We start from the raw sequence: 17220 nt of genomic DNA on the forward strand, positions 1-17220 counted from the left end.
AATCTCACATTATTACATATTTATAAAGATAGACTTTACAGTGTCTAGAAATTCAGTTTGAATCTTTTTTATATCTACCACTTGGGAATGCAATTCTGATAATTTCATGTATTTTTGTTTGGTTTGCGTAAATTATGAATTGACATCCTTGCTGGTTTTTCTCTTTTGGCTTTTTGAGAGTTCCTCTGTGTAACCCTGGCTGTCCTGTAACTCTGTAGAGCAGGCTAGCCTCAAACTCACAGAGATCTGCCTGCCTTTGTCTCCCATGTGCTGGGATAAAGGTGTGTGCTACCATTGCTCAACGGTTTTCTTTACGAGTCATGTTTTGTAACTTTGAATGCTTTAGGATTTTTGTTGATGATTAAGTGTTGTTGCGTTTCTATAAATGTTTCAGTTTTTTAAGACACAGTTACAATACCTGGAAGTAGTCTGGTAATTTCAAGTCTTGTTTTAAAGATGGTTATGGAGGCGGGGAGGAGGCGGAAATTTTTAATAAAAATAAATAAATAATAATAAATTGAATATAAGGAATGTCATGTTTGAAAAAAAAAGATAGTTATCCTTATCACTTGCTAAAATGAGGCCAGCAAACTGATTTCTGTTACCAAGGAGAGACTCTCCTGAGTACTGTGTCATGAATTATGACATTGCCCAGTTTTACTGGCAGGAATATATACCATTCTTCATCTGAGTAAATTCTGGCTCCCATTCCCTGTTTTTACTTTGGGATATTATTCTCTAACTTGAATACTTTCCTTGCCACCCTCTGCCCCCCACACACACACCAGAGCTACCCTGAAGATACAAAGAGCTGCAAACTGTCCTAAGTTCTCTGTCTCTACCCTTTTTTTCCTGTGCTTTAATTTATACTTAAGCTCCTTAGCTATGTGAAATTATTAAACTGTTAAAACCGAGTATAGTATTAAGAGCAGCAAATTTGTATTGTGAAACACGTAATCACTAAGGGGTTGAGTTATAAAGTGGCACTGAAGAATTATTTTAGTATGTAAGTAGATGAAGAATTTCAGCTAGGAATATTCCAGTTACTAAATGTTTTCTAGACGTATATGGGTCATAGTTTTACATTAATCACATTCACGTGATTATTTGGTCAACATTTCCTTCTATTTTTACTTCTTTAGGTTGCAGGTACTACCCTTCTACTGTGTGTGCTGTGTAAATGTGCCGCTTAATACATGTTAGGGACTTGGTAAATACTTATTAAATAAAGGTGCAATTTCTACTTTAAGTGGTAGTTTTGGAAGGCAAGAAATAACTAAAATAACTAAAAGAGAAGCTGGAACCCCAAATCATAGAAAAATGCAAAATTTCTTTGAATTTAGCTGGATATAACAGTAATTTTTAGTTTATAAAAGGTAACTGAAGAAAATGAGTAAAATCTAAACACAGTTTACTTTGTGGGCTTGCTCCTTAACAGGTATCTGCTACTGGAGAAGGCTTCAGATGAACTTGTTGAACGAAGTCACATTTTTAGTAGCTTTTTCTATAAATGTTTGACCAGAAAGGAAAATAATTTAACAGAAGATAATCCAGATCTCTCGTAAGTCAGTCTAATGTAATTAAGGTTTTAAAGGAAGTTATTGTGTGTATATGCGTATATCATTCATGTGAAGGTACAATTTGAGAGAGAGAGTCTGTTCTCTCCTACCATATGGAGCCTGGGGATTGAACGAAAGTCACCAGGCTTGGCAGCAGGTGTGGCAATCAACTGAGCCAGCTCTCTAACTCTTGAGTTTTAAGGTAAAGGAGACTGCTGTTTTCATGCTCCGAGTGAAGTGTCTTCATTGTACTAACCCCAAGAGCAAGCATATTAACAGTTTTGCAGGTCCCTGGTTTGTCAGCTGTGAGAACCATTTTTTATCCTTTCACTGTTCGCTCTGTGAGAGGGAGGTGGTGTGATGCTGGTTCTTGCCGGCTGCATTTCCAGTGCGGATACTCGAAGTTAAGCGAGCAAGGAATGAAAAGCCAGACTATTTCTTCCCTATTGTTTTTACTTCTGATGTGGTTTTACCAGAGGTTGTATTTCCTCTGCATGTATCTCTTACTGGACATGGCTGCTGGCCCTTTAACTTCCACTTGGGGGCACTGCTGCTTTCTTTACTGTCCTCCCTAGACTAGAGCAGTGCCTGCTGTGCTAATCTCTGATCACCTCACTGGCCTTTTAAAAATGTGTACTTTCCTACATTATATTCTGTTACAAAGATGTAGGGCTGTGGTTGCTTTTTTTTTTTTCTGGTTAGTTCCTTGCTGACATGCTACTTTTCATTAAGTTAGTATAATATAATATGAAAACCATTCTTATTTGTACAATTTTGCTAAATTTCTCTATTCAGTATTTTTTTAAAACTATGTCTTGATTAGGAATTAAAGCTGTTGGGCAGTGGATAGGACTAGGCAAAAATGAAGAAGTGGTTACTATTTATTAGATAGTAGAAATTCAGATAGTTTACAAACCCTTGACCCATGCCCAGCAATCTGTATTAGAACCCAATAATAGATCCCAGAGTTTTTATTTTTTAAACATCTGTCTTCCATTGTTTTATTCATTTCTTTTATTCTTCATATTACATTGCTTTTAGATACATAGGACACATGTAGTATATTCCAGTTCTTTGTCTATATGTATATCTGTATATGTCAGTGCCCTTGGAGGTGAGAAGAGGACATCAGATACCCTGGAACTGGAATTACACACAGTTGTGAGCTGCCATATCGGTGCTGCGATTTAGAACCCAGGTCCTCTGAAAGAGCAGCCAGTGCTCTGAGCCATTTTTCCAGCCCTTATTCTAATTCTTTAAATGAAAAAAAAAAATGGGCTAGTTAAGGATTGGATATTTAGAAAAGGACAAATAGCTAGGGAGTTGTAGTCCATACAAACTCATTTTTAAAAGACATAATCTAAAGTAGTGCAACAAGAGAAGAACATTTTAGTATCACTTCATAACAAAAGGCCCAAATTACTAGTGTTAAGCCAACTATAGGATAAATGGCATACATCCATTCCTCAGAGAGGGTAAGGCACATTGCTTTGAGGAAGTACCAAGGTCCTCCCTACTATATCTAGGCTGAGCAAGGTATCCATCCAAAGAGAATGGGTTCCAAAAAGCTAGTACAAGCAGTAGGGATAAATCCTGGTGCTACTGCCAGTGGCCCCACAGTCTGCCCCCACCATACAACTGTCAACCACATTCAGAGGATCTAGTTTGGTCCTATGCTGGTCTTCCCTGTCCGGACAGAGTTGGTGAGCTCCCATTAGCTCAGGTAAGCTGTTTCAGTGGGTGTACCCATCATGGTCTTGACCTCTTTGCTCATATTCTCACTCCTCCCACTCTTCTACTGGACTTTGGGAGCTCAGCCCAGTGCTTAGATGTTGCATCTTCTTCCATCAGTTGCTGGATGAAAGTTCTATGGTGACATTTAAGATAGTCATCAATATGACTACAGAACAAGGCCAGTTCAGGCAGCCTCTCCACTATTTCTTAAGGTCTTAGCTTGGGTCATCCTTGTGGATTCCTGAAAATTTCTCTAGTGCCAGGTTTCTTGCTAGCCCCACAATGGCTCCTTCGATCAAGATATCTCTTTCCATGCTCTCATCTCTGTCCTTCCTCCATCTCGACTATCCCGTTCCCTCAAGTTCTCCTCTGCCCTCCCCTTCTCCCCTCTTCCTCCCTCCCCTTCTGCTCTCCCTTCTCTCCCCCCACCCCGTGCCCATTTTCTTTGTAGATTTTTTTAACATCCAAAATTGTTTTGCTATAATTCTCTCAATGGTTAAAAAAAAAAGCGTAATGTGTGTGTGTATGTTCAAGGTGGCTATTCTAGATGATTTAATATAAAACTCTTTGTGCCATTTTTGACATTGTGTTTTATTTATTTATTGTGTGTTTTTGTTTGCCTCCTTTAAATTATAAATTTGTTTCAGACGAGCTCAGGTGTAGTGGGCTGCAGGCAGGCCCGTTTTTCGTCCTGCCCGGCTCCCGCATGGTTAGCTTTACACCCGAAATAACAACACACAAACTGTATTCATATAAACACTGCCTGGCCCATTATATCTAGCCTCTTCTTGGCTAACTCTCATATCTTGCTTAACTCATTTTTAATAATCTGTGTAGCACCACGAGGTGGTTTCTTACCGGGAAAGATTCAGCATGTCTGACCTCACATCTGACCAGAGAGGAGAGGCATGGTAATTGCCTCACTTCCTCCAAACATTCTGTTCTGTTTACTCCGCCTGCCTAATTTTCTGTCCTATCAAAGGGCCAAGGCAGTTTCTTTATTAACCAATGAAATCAACACAAAACAGAAGACCCTGCCCCATCACTCAGGTTATTTTCATTATTTGTTCTTTGGAAGCAAACAAATATCTGCTGAAGAACTAAAAGGAAAATGGATGAGGATCAGTGGGTGTTCTTAGCCTTGTCTTGTGATTTCTTTATGTGTGAAATGAAGGGAGATGAAGTTTATCTTTTAAAATTCAAGATAAAAAGCCACTTACCACAGAGAGAACTGTTGGGTGATTTTGTTAAGGTTTGACGATACTTTACATCATCCCCAGGTGGAGCAAAGCAGAAAGAGTTAGGTTTGAGTGTTTGTCATCAGTTGCTGAGCCACTTTGGGGTCTACCAAACATTTAGCAGTGTGCTGCCTTTACTCTGTTTATTCCATTACTGTGTATCGTAATCAGACATAAGAACAGTTAAATATATTTCTGGTATGTTAAATTATATACTTTGAAGTCAGTGGTTTAATAAACCTCACAACTTTTAAAATAAATCTACATGTTTTTCATATTCCTAGAATGGCTCAGAGAAGACATAAGAGAGTGAGAACGTGGACTCGTCACATAAACATCTTTAATAAAGACTACATCTTTGTACCTGTAAATGAGTCGTGAGTACTTTTGATTATTTGAAAACCAGTTAGGATTCAAGAAAACTACTCGAGGTGTAATCAGTAAATAGTATGGCATATATATAAATGCAGGGATCACTTGTTTTTAGTAGAAAAATGATAAATTTCTTCGATGTTATAATAACCAAAACAATTAATTTTTTTGTCTTAAGAAATATTTTGTAAACTAAAAATATCAGAAGAGAATACATCTCTTAAGTTCTGATACAAAAAAAGTGATGTTATTGGTCTCTTTATTAATAACGAACCTGAAAATAAAACACTGAATGCATGAAGGTAGATGACATTTGAGCTATTCAGACAGTGCATTACAAACGTTCATTTATGGCTTGGTAAATTGTGTCTGTTAGTGTGGACTGTGTGCTCCATCTTCCATGATGCTATATCTTCATAGTGAAAGATTATACATCTGATCTCACAGGTGGAGCTCTAGAAAAGTCTTCTGCACTGTGTAGATTTGGCGTGTTATTGAAATTGCTGTTCTTTTCAACAGGTCTCACTGGTATCTCGCAGTCATCTGTTTTCCATGGTTAGAAGAAGCTGTGTATGAAGACTGTCCACAGACTGCATCCCAACAGTCCCAGGATCAACAATCTCAACATGACAACAAAATAATAGGTGATAGGCATTGCTAATAGTAACCACATTAACAAGCAGATTGATTGAAACAATAAGAAGTTAACAGCCTACCTATTTATTATTTTATTAAAAGGAGTACAAAATGTTTGAAATTCTCATGACACCCAACATTATACAAAATGCCATACTGTTGATGCTAAGTTTTATTATAGCATTTTAAGAGACTAGCTTTGCTAACATGACTCAGAACTCATGGTATGACTTTTCATGCATAGCTTAAAGTCTCTAAGTTAACACTTCTTATATACTAGTAATTCAGAACAAAGTTAATAGAAATTATAGAAATTCTTTAATTTTCTTGTGACATGAAATTTTAAGAAAATAAGCCTATTTCTTTGAAAAATAAATAAAAAATTAAATGTTTTGTAGCTGTAACATAAATAGTAAGCAAAATTGGTAATAGCTTTTCTCACTCATGCTATCTAGAACCTGGGGAGGGGACCTGTGGGGGCACCTGTTTATTTTCTGTCCTTTCTCATCCTTTGAGCTTCAAAAGTGAGAACCACGATGCAAGAAGTTCACTACCCTCCATATTAACATTTTTATTAGTTTGCCGTATTTGAAGTTAGTCTTTTGGGAGGAAATGGGCCCTTTCAATTTTTATTTAAGGTTTTGGTTCTGAGGTTTCTATATCATGTGATAACAGCTAACTCTTAAACAGTTTTATCCGTTGACTAAGTTTTCTCGTAATGCTGACCATAGGAACTATTTTTTCTTTAATTAGTACTGTGGATAGATCTTGAAGCTCAGATTATCTAAGTTATCTCTGCTAACACACACCAAAGACTCATAGTGACTTCTTTGTTTTTAGACAGTGATCTGCGTCCCACTTCAGCGGTGTCTGCAAGTGCTGAGGATTCCCAGGTAAGTGTGTTCTGCGCAGACATGGAGAACGGAAGACAACCTTAACTATAAAATAGGGTCTGCCTAAGTGGATGGAGATGGGATTAATGGCTCATAATTAATTGTGCTCCTTTTTGATTATTTCAACAATTTTGGGGAAAGAACATGAAGTTCCCATTCTTGCTGACTTGCTTAGATTGTGTCAGCTTCCTCTCTCAGAGGTTTATTGTGTGTCCTTTAGAAAAATAACGGCATTACTAAGGTGGTCTTTAGAAAAATCAGCCTAATCTATTAAGTCAGGAATTTATGAACAAAACCATTGTCGGCAAAGCTCACAATTGCTAATGCTTTTCCTCTCATCATAGATAAGTACCTGGATTGCTTCTCAGCCTTTGGCTCAGACCAAGTGCAGATTAAAACCGTTTCTTGTGCTTCAAAGAAAGAAACGTGTCTCTACAGCCTCAATTGAGTTACAGAAAGTGTGCAGACACAAGTTATCTTACTTATCTTTAAGATAATACATGAATAAAAATAAAATTGTCTGTTATTGCATAGGCCCGGTTAAAGCGTCTATGTGAGGTCAGTGTGAAAGTTCTTTAGTCAGTGAATTTTGGAAAGTGGGAGTTAGCACGATCTGTTTGGAAGCTAAGTGGTGAGAAAGAACTTTTACTTGAAAATTTAATTTCAGTATTTGAAACACTTTAAGGAATAAGTGGCTATTAATGTATTAAACTAGCTTAAATTGCAAACACAAAACTTCATGTTATTTCAGAGTACCGAGATGAGTATGTCAGTACCAAAGAAAATGTGTAAACGGTAAGTACACGTTACAAAAATACATAAAAGTTTGAAAATCATATTTATATATTTTTAAAGATACATTTATTTTACGCGTATGAATGTTTTGCCTGCATGTGTATATGCATACCACATGTGTGCCTGGTGTCACTGCAGAGGTCAGAAGATCCCCTGGAACTGAAGTTACAGACAGTTGTAAGCTGCCATGTGGATGCTGGGATCTGAGCCCATATTTTCTACAAGAACAAGTGCTCTGAACCAAAGAGCCATCTCTCCAGCCCTCAATTTTGTTTATTTATTTACTGCGCGCGTGTCTATGACATAGCATACATGTGAAGGTTTGAGGACAGCATTTGGGAATTGGTTCTCTCCTTCCATCATGTGAGTTCCCAGTATTGAAGTCAGGCTATGAGACTTACAGGCAATAACATGATGAACTATCTCTCTCACCCGGATGTCTTCTTTGTTTGCTTGCACTTTGGTATCCATCTCTATATAAATCTGTTTATCTTGATTTTTTTCTTTGTGTTTTAAAGGCCATGCATTCTCATACTAGATTCCTTGAAAGCTGCTTCCATACAAAACACAGTTCAGAATTTACGAGAGTAAGTAATGAAAGTTTCTACCTTCAGTCTGTTTTCTAAAGTCTCAGAACTTTGGTGACTACCTTAAGTCCTACTAAAAACAGTCCTGGAGATGTGGGGTTGGTTGGCATATGTTAGCACTCAGAGGCAGTGTTAGAGCCTAACAGGCAGGAGGACCATAAATTCAAGGTCAACTCTGTAGGCAGTGGACTAGAATAGTGAGATCGTGGCCACAGTGGAAAAACAGATAACACCATGTTAGTAATTTTATTTTTAGCATATACTTAAATGAACCTGAAAATCTGATTGCCAGCAGCATCTTCTATTATGTGTTAATAGTGAAGGATTTAGATTTGTCAAAGGTAAATTCAAAATTTTTATTTGCAATTGAACAAAACCATAATTTTATGCAAAATTATGTTTGTGATTATTAAAAATAAAAATCATGCGGATGGGTTGTGGGACCGTGGCACGCTTGTGCCTAGGCCTAGGTATGGAGTTCAGAAGACAGGTTGTGCATTTGGTTTTCTCCTTCCACCATGTGGGTCCTGGGGCTCTAGCCCAGGTCGTGAGGCTTCGCAGCAGGAAACTTGGATAGAAGGTGCCTTTACCTCTTGGCACCAGAGAGGAGTTGATATAGGCGCTGAAAACAAAGAAATGTTAAAGCCATGTTTTCGCTTCCTTCATAAAGAAATAGCGCTGTGAACACTAAGTTGTTAAGAAACTTTAGATTTTATATGAAAATCCCATCACTCGTCACAGTAGCATTTATGAAGACTCATAAATTATGGTTTGTTGAAATTCTGTCTTTGGAAATTTAATCTGAATCAACAGATTTGTCAAGGAGAGGTTTTCTTCCTTTGTAGAAAGTGTTGCAGATTGATCAAGATTTCCACTCAAGTCACTTTCCTTATTGATTATTTCAGGTATCTAGAAGTAGAGTGGGAAGTTAAGCGAAAAACCCACCGTGAATTCAGTAAAACCAGCATGGTGGACCTGTGCCCTAAAGTTCCTAAGCAGGACAATAGCAGCGACTGTGGAGTTTATTTGCTGCAGTATGTGGAGAGCTTCTTCCAGGTGCGTGCAGACACAGATTTCCCTTCTAACTCACAGTTACAAATTTCTGACCAAGAAGAGGCAGGAAAATGTGACTAGGCAGGGACATACAGAAAAGACAGGGAGGCCACAAGTGACCCAGATAGGAGAATATGAGACATTTGCAATTGTAGATGAACAAAATGGATGAAGACATGAAATACAGAAAATATCAAATGAACATTCTAGAGTTGAAAATACACAGCAGTCTATTAAGAACTTGCGTGGAGTTCTTAATGTGGTTGATACATGTATGTATGTGCCATTAGGTGACTGAGCCAGGAGGATGAGGAACAGAGAAACTGTCACTTAAAAGGCTAAGATCCTCATTTGGTTGGGTTGCAGGGCTGCATAACCTTTTGACAGAAGCCTTTTGCAATACAGCACTACTCTGTGCCCTGTGCTGCATCCATAGCTGTCCTGGGATGCACGCGACCTCAGGGCTGCAGGTTGGACACACCTGGAGCACACCAGCTATAGCAGGGGATAGAAACAGAAAGTGTCCACAGGTAGTTCTGGAGTAAGAGAATGTAAAGAAGAAGCTGAGTCCAATAGGGTGCAGGTCTCATTTCTATATAATTGGAGTCCCAGAAGGCTTAGCGAAGGTGCCAGTAGGGCAGATAAAATACTAAAGAAAATTTTCCAGATGTAAAAAATACCCATTTACTTAAAAAGCTCAGGACATCATAGCTGAGGATACAATTAGAAGCGTGGCTATGATTTTCTAATTCATAGAGACTTTATGCAGAGAAACTAAATGGCAGGGAATCAGAGCTTTTCAGCACCAGCTTGTTCAGTTTCATCGTTACTAGCAGTGTTGCTTAGGATGATATGTTTTTGACCAGAGGTCTCTGTAGAGAATTCTTTCCTGCACTTCAGATTTTCCCTTGTCTTTAGTATTGGGAGGAAGATACTGCATAGTAAAAGATGGTGCACATTATAGAGATGTATCACATAATTGTTAGAATTGTGTTTAGTCTCCCCTTGTATTACATACACACTGGAACTTCATTATATGCTGACAGTTCTGGTTCTCTAGCATTGTTTCCAAGTAGATTTTATTTAAGGTTTAGAATATCTAGTGGGCGTCATTAGTGACATTTTCTTACTTAGTTTCATAATTCCAATTTTAGGTAGCTTTGATCAATAATAGAATATAGGTTAAATATAGAATTACCATGTAAAATTCCTGGGAGAAGCTAAAAATGCTAAACCTATGTTTTGTGTACTGATGTAGCATCAAACAGGTTAAAAACGAGTCTTGAGGAACCAGTAGGTTTCCCTAAAGAAAACGGTACAAATTCTAGTAAAAATATCAGGTAATAAATCACCATGTAGGCATTTGTATCACAAATAACAAAAACACAGAGACAGATATGGTTCAAGCTGAAAACCAGAAAAGCAAAGCAGTCAACTACTAGAGAGACTTTTTACCTCTACCAAATCTTCAGACCGAAGGGATGAGATCCTGTCTCCACGAATCCTCAGACTCCACACCACACTGCATGCCTGTCTTCCCCTTTATAATGCTCTCTCTGCCCAGCCATATCGCTCCTGTCTCTACCTCCCTACTGCTGGGATTAAAGGCAAGGATCCCAAGTGCTGGGATCATCTTCGTATGAGATCTGTTTCTCTTTTAGACAGATTTAATCTGTGTAGCCCAGGGTGGCCTTGAACTCATAGAGTTCAAATCCGCTGTCTCCTGAGTCCTGGGATTAAAGGTGTGTGCCACCACTCCCTGGCCTGTATGGCTGACGAGTGCGACTGCTTTGCCCTCTGATCTTCAGGCAAGCTTTATGTATTAAAGCACAAATAATATACCACTATAGGCATTGGCCCATATAGGTCTCCGAGATTCCAGCCAGTCCATCCTCTTACACAGTCTTCTCCAAGATGTGAGTCCTTTTACATGAGTCTTCAGATTGATGAATACCAGCTAGGGGAGCCTTCCTTAGCAACTAAAACAGTTAACACAGGAGAAATGACTTCTTAGTTGTAACTTAACTTTGCCATTAAATTAACACCATGGAAATGTAGTAGTTCAGAAGCTGTTTCTTACCCTAAAAGATGACTTTTAGTGGGATTTTTCATGTTTATATCTCTGGAAATCTTTATTACCAGGGCTTTCTCCATAATAGTTCAACAATATTAGCATGTGTCTGGTTTCTGAGTTCTGCTGAATCATTCTTTACCGGTTGTGCCACCACTCAGACATCCAGTGTACAGAGTAGACTATTTCATTTTAATGCTCAGAAGTTAGCAATTTATGAAAATGGTCTAAAATTGATTGTGGCCATGGTTACCCAGCTGTGCTTTATGTGAGTGCTGTGGTATGGTGTGCAGCAATCTGCTGATTTTCGAAAGGTGTGATACTTTCATTTCCTACAAAAGTGAGATTTTAAAAAATTGAAATCATGATGTCACACTAATATCATTCTTTCTTTTCTCTTTTTAGGATCCCATTGTTAACTTTGAACTCCCAATTCACTTGGAGAAATGGTTTCCTCGCCATGTCATAAAGACCAAGCGGGAAGATATTCGAGAGCTCATTTTGAAACTTCATTTGCAGCAACAGAAGGGCAGCAGTAGTTAGTTAATCTGTGCAGACATGGCTCATGCTCTCTAAATTTACTGGCAAGCAGCTTACCGGCATTGTGTCAGCTTAGAGAGAAGAAAGTAACTTGCAGTAGTTCATAAATTGTTGAAATGTATATGGTATCTTGTTTGAGTCGTTGGGCTCTCACAGCTGAAGGTGTCATAGAAGCACTTATAGAAATTAAAATTTCATAAATATATTTTTATGATTAAATATGCTTGGATTATGCAATAGCGTATGTAATGTGGGAATGTTTTCGTAAGTAATAAACCTATGTGATCTGTACTTCCACATGACTGGGTGTTGATGGGAGGTGGGTTCTCCCTGGTGCCAGCCCCAGTACTTGTCAGATTTGTTGGCAAGTCACATCATATTGTAACTCTGTTCTTTGCAGCTCAAGCATGCAGTATGAATACTGTGTATTTTTTTTAAAAAGAACTTAGTATCAAGGCTTCAGAAAATGCCATTCACGGCATCCCTTCTGTATAGTATGAAAAAAAGGAAAACCATTAGATACAAATTTACCCTTTCAAAGTGCAGCTTATTATTCTCAATTGCTAAATGCAGTTTCTCCGCTCTGACTGTCCCCTCCCCCACTTCTTCACATGTCACATGTAGAGGTCTGAGAAGTGAGTTCATATGTTCAGATAAAATGTGGAACACACTTTAAGTACCAAATAAGTTTTCAAAAATTATGTAGCTAAGGTTTGTTAATTTGAGGTATAGCTATATAAATATTCATTCCTACATTACCCTAGAATGTGTGTATACAGTTTCTATAAAAGATAAAATTGGTGTCCTCATAATTTTAACAGAGAAAATACTTTTAAACTTCTATTTATTATTTAGAACCAAATATGTAATTTTATAGTTTGGTTACCCACGATTCATCTGCAAAGCCAGATTTCTCATTTCTTTTATATTTTTAAGTTATAGTTTCTAAAGATTATGATCCCTCAGGGATCTCACTCATACAGCACCCAATATTTTATTAAATATTCAGGTAACAGTTCTACTGAATTTATGTGATGATGGTGGTATTATCTAGTAAGCACTTTAGAATCTTATGCTATCAGAAATATTTTTAGGGAGATACGATCATATTGTTTTCTCAGATAATGGGTTTTAGAATATTATTTTAAACATCTCTTGGATTTACAGTTATAACTGTTGTAAAGCATTTGAAACAAAGTCAATTTAAGATAAAACTAAGAAGTCTGAAGGTTTTATTTCAAAATCAAGTGACTTGGGTTGCCAGTTAGCCTTAGTGTCCTCAGATTCAATTGGTCTTGTCTTTGCACTGTTCAGGATACATGGCTTTTGGAGATTTTACATGAAAGTGCTTATTAACTGCATATTTCATTCCCAACTTATGTATGTTGGCGAGGAAACTTTTTTTTTTTAAAGTGGCTGTTAATTGTTTTGTACATCTAATTTTGGAAAGCAAGTGTATAAGAGATCTTGTAATTTCTGACCTTTTCTGTTTGTGTGTTTTTCAAAGATACCACTGTCCTTCATCATGTTTTGGAGACTGTTTAAAATTTGTTTTCCTAAATTCATGTAGAAATAATGGTTTGAGGATGTCAACATTTTATATTAAATATGTTTTCAATTCATTAAATTGAGGTGTAATCTTTTCTTTGATAAGTAAAAGTTAAATCACTTCTTGTGGTGGTGGATAACAGTCAAAACTCTAAAAAAGTACTGTATAAAATTACCTCAGGATGGATATGGGGAGTATATAAGAAACAAATATTTATGTTTATTATGCTAGAATTGTATTTTTAACTATTGTGTACTGCATATACCATGTAATTGGATGTTTAAATTATTTTTTTCATTTTAGCAGGTGTACAGTTAATTTGAAAGTCTTTTTGTTTAAAGGAAAATAATACTTCAAGTTGAGCAACTTAATTAGATAAGTGTTGCCTCAATCCAGAACACTCCCAAGTCTGAAGTGTTCTGAGCACCAGCATGATATGACAAGTAGAAAATTCCATTCTTACCTGTGATGGGTGGCAGTCAAAACACTAAAATATCGCTTACAATTAGCTCAGGATATGTATGAAGAGTAGATATGAAACATACATGAATATCATGCATAGATTTGACCCCTTCCCTCAAGATATAGCCATGCATTTGCAAATATTCTAAGTTCCAACACATGCAACTCTTCTGCTCCCGGGTATGTCCCATGATACCTAGTCCCATCACCTAATAGCCAGCAGTACACATGAGAAAATGCATGCTGGGGTCATGGGGCTCAGTGGGTAAAGGCATTTGCTGTGTAAGCCTAGTGTGCTAGTTTGCTTTCTGTTGCTGTGGTAAACACGATACCAAACCAGCTTGTGGAGGAAAGGGTTTACAGCATCGTTTACTTACAGGTCACAGCCCCTGAGGGAAAGAAATCAGGGCAGGAACTTGAAGCAGAAACCATGGATGAACATTGCTGGTTCAATTCCTCTGCCAGCATTTTGCTAGACACACAAAAGATGAACTTTTTCCTTTTTGAAAGCAAATACTTTTTATAATACTTGGTATTTATTAACTGAAAGTTTTATACATTTTGGTTTTATATCCATTTACTGTTACTTTCTTCTAATGCCTGTAGCAAGCTTTCTTTGGGGCCTCAACCAGCTCCCAAATCCTGACATGAAGACTTAGTTATGAATTAGTTCCTTACGAATGTTTGGCCTTACGCTTGTTTCACTAGCTCTTTCAACTTAAATTATCCTGTTTCTTTTCATCTGTGTTTGCCTCGGGCTTTTTACCTTCCTTTCCTTCTGTTTTGTATATCTGACTTTCCTGCTGTCTCCATGGCTGCCTGACAACTGCCTGGCTTCTGGTCCCAGCCCTGTCCCTAGGACTATCCCTCTCTTTCTCCCTTCTCTCTCCAGCCTAAATTTCTCCTCCGACTTATTCTTCGCCCACCAGCCCTGCCTATCCCTCCCCTACTCAGCTATTGGGCTTTTTATTAGAACAATCAGGTGCCTCAGGCAGGCAAGGTGAAACAAGTACAACGTATCTTTCCACATTTAAGCAATTACAGCATAAACAGATGTAACACACTTTTACACAATTACAGTAATAGTCCTCAACATAAGCAAATGTAACACATCTTTGCATAGTTAAATAATATTCCACAGCAAATGCTCACAGTGCCGTCCCCTTTGTTACCGAACTTCATGTTCTTTTTGTTATTTATTAAGAATTCCCTGGTCTAATTACTGCTTCCTGTTGGAGCATGGATGTGGGGGCCATCCACTGGGGCATAGGCCTCTTTTTCATTTAGTTTTTTTTATTTCTTTAGCTTCTTATTACTGCCTAGGCCCACCTCCCAGAGGTGGTACTTCACACAACAGTGGGTCTAGCCCTCCCGCATCAGTCAGCAGTCTAGATAATTCCCCAAGGGTCTCAGGTCAGTCTGATCTGGGCAGTTCCTCAAATGAGACCCCCTCTTTCCAAGTGACTAGTTTGTATGAACTTGACCATAAAAACTAACCAGGACACATAGTGACCTGAGTTTTGAAGGGGCATGGTCGATTAGTAGTTAGAATTAACCAGACTAGCTTAATATAAAAGATTTGGCTTTAATAAATGGAAGAAAGGAAACTTACAAAACCAGGGTTCCAGTGATCCAGGAGCGCAGGGAGCAAAAAGGGAAGAGGCAGCGTACCTGGATGTTTTACCTGTTTTTCTGTGGCCCCAGGGGGACACACCCTAAACAGAATGTGATTGGCTGAAGTTCCCCATCAGAGTTTGGTTCCTGGAACCCATGAGAAGGTGGGAAGAGATGGCTGACTGTAGTAGGAGCTGTGGGCCTCTTCCCACAGCTCGGCTCCCAGCTGCCTGGCTAGCTTATGCCCCAAAATAACAACACACAAACTGTATTCTTTTAAACACTGCTTGACCCATTAGCTCTAGCCCTTACTGGCTAATTCTCATATCCTGATCAACCCATCTCTAATAATCTGTGTAGCACCAGTCTTACCGGGAAAGATTCATCATGTCTGACCTGGCAGCTTGCTTCATTGCGTCTGCCTCTGAGAGGCGAGGAAATGGCATCTGAGCTCACTTCCTCTTCCTCCCAGCATTCTGTTCTGTTTACTCCACCCACCTATGTTCTAACCTATGAGGGCCAAGCAATTTCTTTTTTAATTAACCAATGACCTTCCTCCATCAGCTGACTATGTTGTTCTCCAGCCTCCACATGTAGCTGTGCCCTGCTCACCCACAAACATGTTACGTACATGTGCACACATAGATGCATACGCTAATCATAAATTAAGAAACGAGCTTTTCCATTCTTGAAAACAAACATTCGTTTCTGGACAGATAAGTCTAATAATTTGGTAAAAATAGAGTTTCTTTGAGAGCGGATGAAGCTTTGTTAGCATAGGATATTAGTGAGAGGCAACAGACAGTGAAATGCATGCTAATGGCCAGAGATTATGTGTAGAGAAGATAACAGATTTTAATTTAAAACTCTTGAGATTGGGGTGGAGGGACGAGTTTTTTGTTTGATTTTGTAAGTCCTCTTCAATCAGATAGTGCCCGAGAAAGTTTTAAACGTCTTAGAAATCACCTTTTATTTATTTATTTTTTTGGAGGTGGGGAAGGAAGGTCAGGAAGGGAAACGCCTCAGTGTGTCATCCTGTTCCAGCCTGCTTGTCTATCCTCCATTCTCCTTCCTCCTTCGCACTACGGAACTACTCACTCATGCTGTACTTCTGCTCCATTAACTGGCATATTTCTGTGGGATTTTGTAAATGCTGCCCATCACATGTCATCATGTGTTATCACGTGTCACCACATGTCACATGTTGCCTCCTGTCCCCGTGGTCTATGTTTATTCAAATGATCTCATCTGTAAAATTGTATTCTTTTCGGGGGACTGGAGAAATCAAAGGGTCAAGAAGACCTCAGATGAAGATGTACTTTACTTAAAGTTACCATGGTAACAACAGTGTGCCGTATTTTTCAACAAGGTATATGTGGAACCAGGTAATGGACCATTGTTTTGTGATGTGAATGCCACTTTGAAGCCCAAGTCAAAGCTGAATGCCTGACTTGGTTTTGCTTCTGAATAGGTTAATCATTCTCATGTGTTCATTTTAACTCGATTTTCGACATAATTTGTAACTGCAGCACTTCTAGTCCCACGCAACTGATGCCTAATCTAAGTCTGTTATCCAACATTTTGCTAGACACACATTGGTGTGGGAGGTCCTTCTGTATATGTGTTGCTTTTATTGGTTAATGAATAAATAAGCTGCTTTGGCTTGTGATAGGGCAGAATAGAGCTAGGTGGGAAAACTAAACTGAAAGTAGGCAGAGTCAGAAGCCACGGAGCTGCCAGAGGAGAAAGAGGTGAGCCAACAGCTGGAACCTTGCTGGTAGGCCACAAACCTCATGCTAAGGTTCCACCTGGCGGCTCCATGGCTTCTCCCTAACTTTGCCTACTCTCTCTATATATCTCTTTCAGCCTGGCTGTACTCTATTTAGCCATTGGCTGAAAGCAGCTTCTTTATTCATTAACCAATAAAAGCAACACATATACAGAAGGACTTCCTGCACCAACACACACACACACACACACACACACACACAAATGAACTCTTTCCTCTTTTGAAAGCAAATACTTCATCTCTCTCTAACACCCCAGTACCCTCCGTCTCATCTCGCTTCATGACCTCTTTTTATGTTGTTGTTGTTGATTGATAGCTCCCTGGTCTA

General features: G+C 38.5%; 1 protein-coding gene across 5 annotated transcripts in view; it reads left to right on the forward strand.

The window, feature by feature from the left end:
- The window catches only part of Senp7 (SUMO specific peptidase 7), a 127781-nt gene extending 114683 nt beyond the window's left edge, over positions 1-13098 (forward strand). For all 5 annotated transcript variants that reach the window (XM_057764391.1, XM_057764390.1, XM_057764392.1 and 2 more), the window contains 8 exons: positions 1439-1561; positions 4816-4908; positions 5423-5547; positions 6380-6432; positions 7184-7227; positions 7746-7814; positions 8720-8870; positions 11344-13098. In XM_057764391.1, coding sequence (XP_057620374.1) covers positions 1439-1561; positions 4816-4908; positions 5423-5547; positions 6380-6432; positions 7184-7227; positions 7746-7814; positions 8720-8870; positions 11344-11481 — 796 coding nt within the window. In that variant the 3' untranslated portion in view covers positions 11482-13098. The remainder of the gene's footprint in view (positions 1-1438; positions 1562-4815; positions 4909-5422; positions 5548-6379; positions 6433-7183; positions 7228-7745; positions 7815-8719; positions 8871-11343) is intronic.
- Positions 13099-17220: the final 4122 nt, after the last annotated feature.

Source organism: Chionomys nivalis, chromosome 3 (genome assembly GCF_950005125.1).
Source record: "Chionomys nivalis chromosome 3, mChiNiv1.1, whole genome shotgun sequence".
NCBI lineage: Eukaryota > Metazoa > Chordata > Mammalia > Rodentia > Cricetidae > Chionomys > Chionomys nivalis.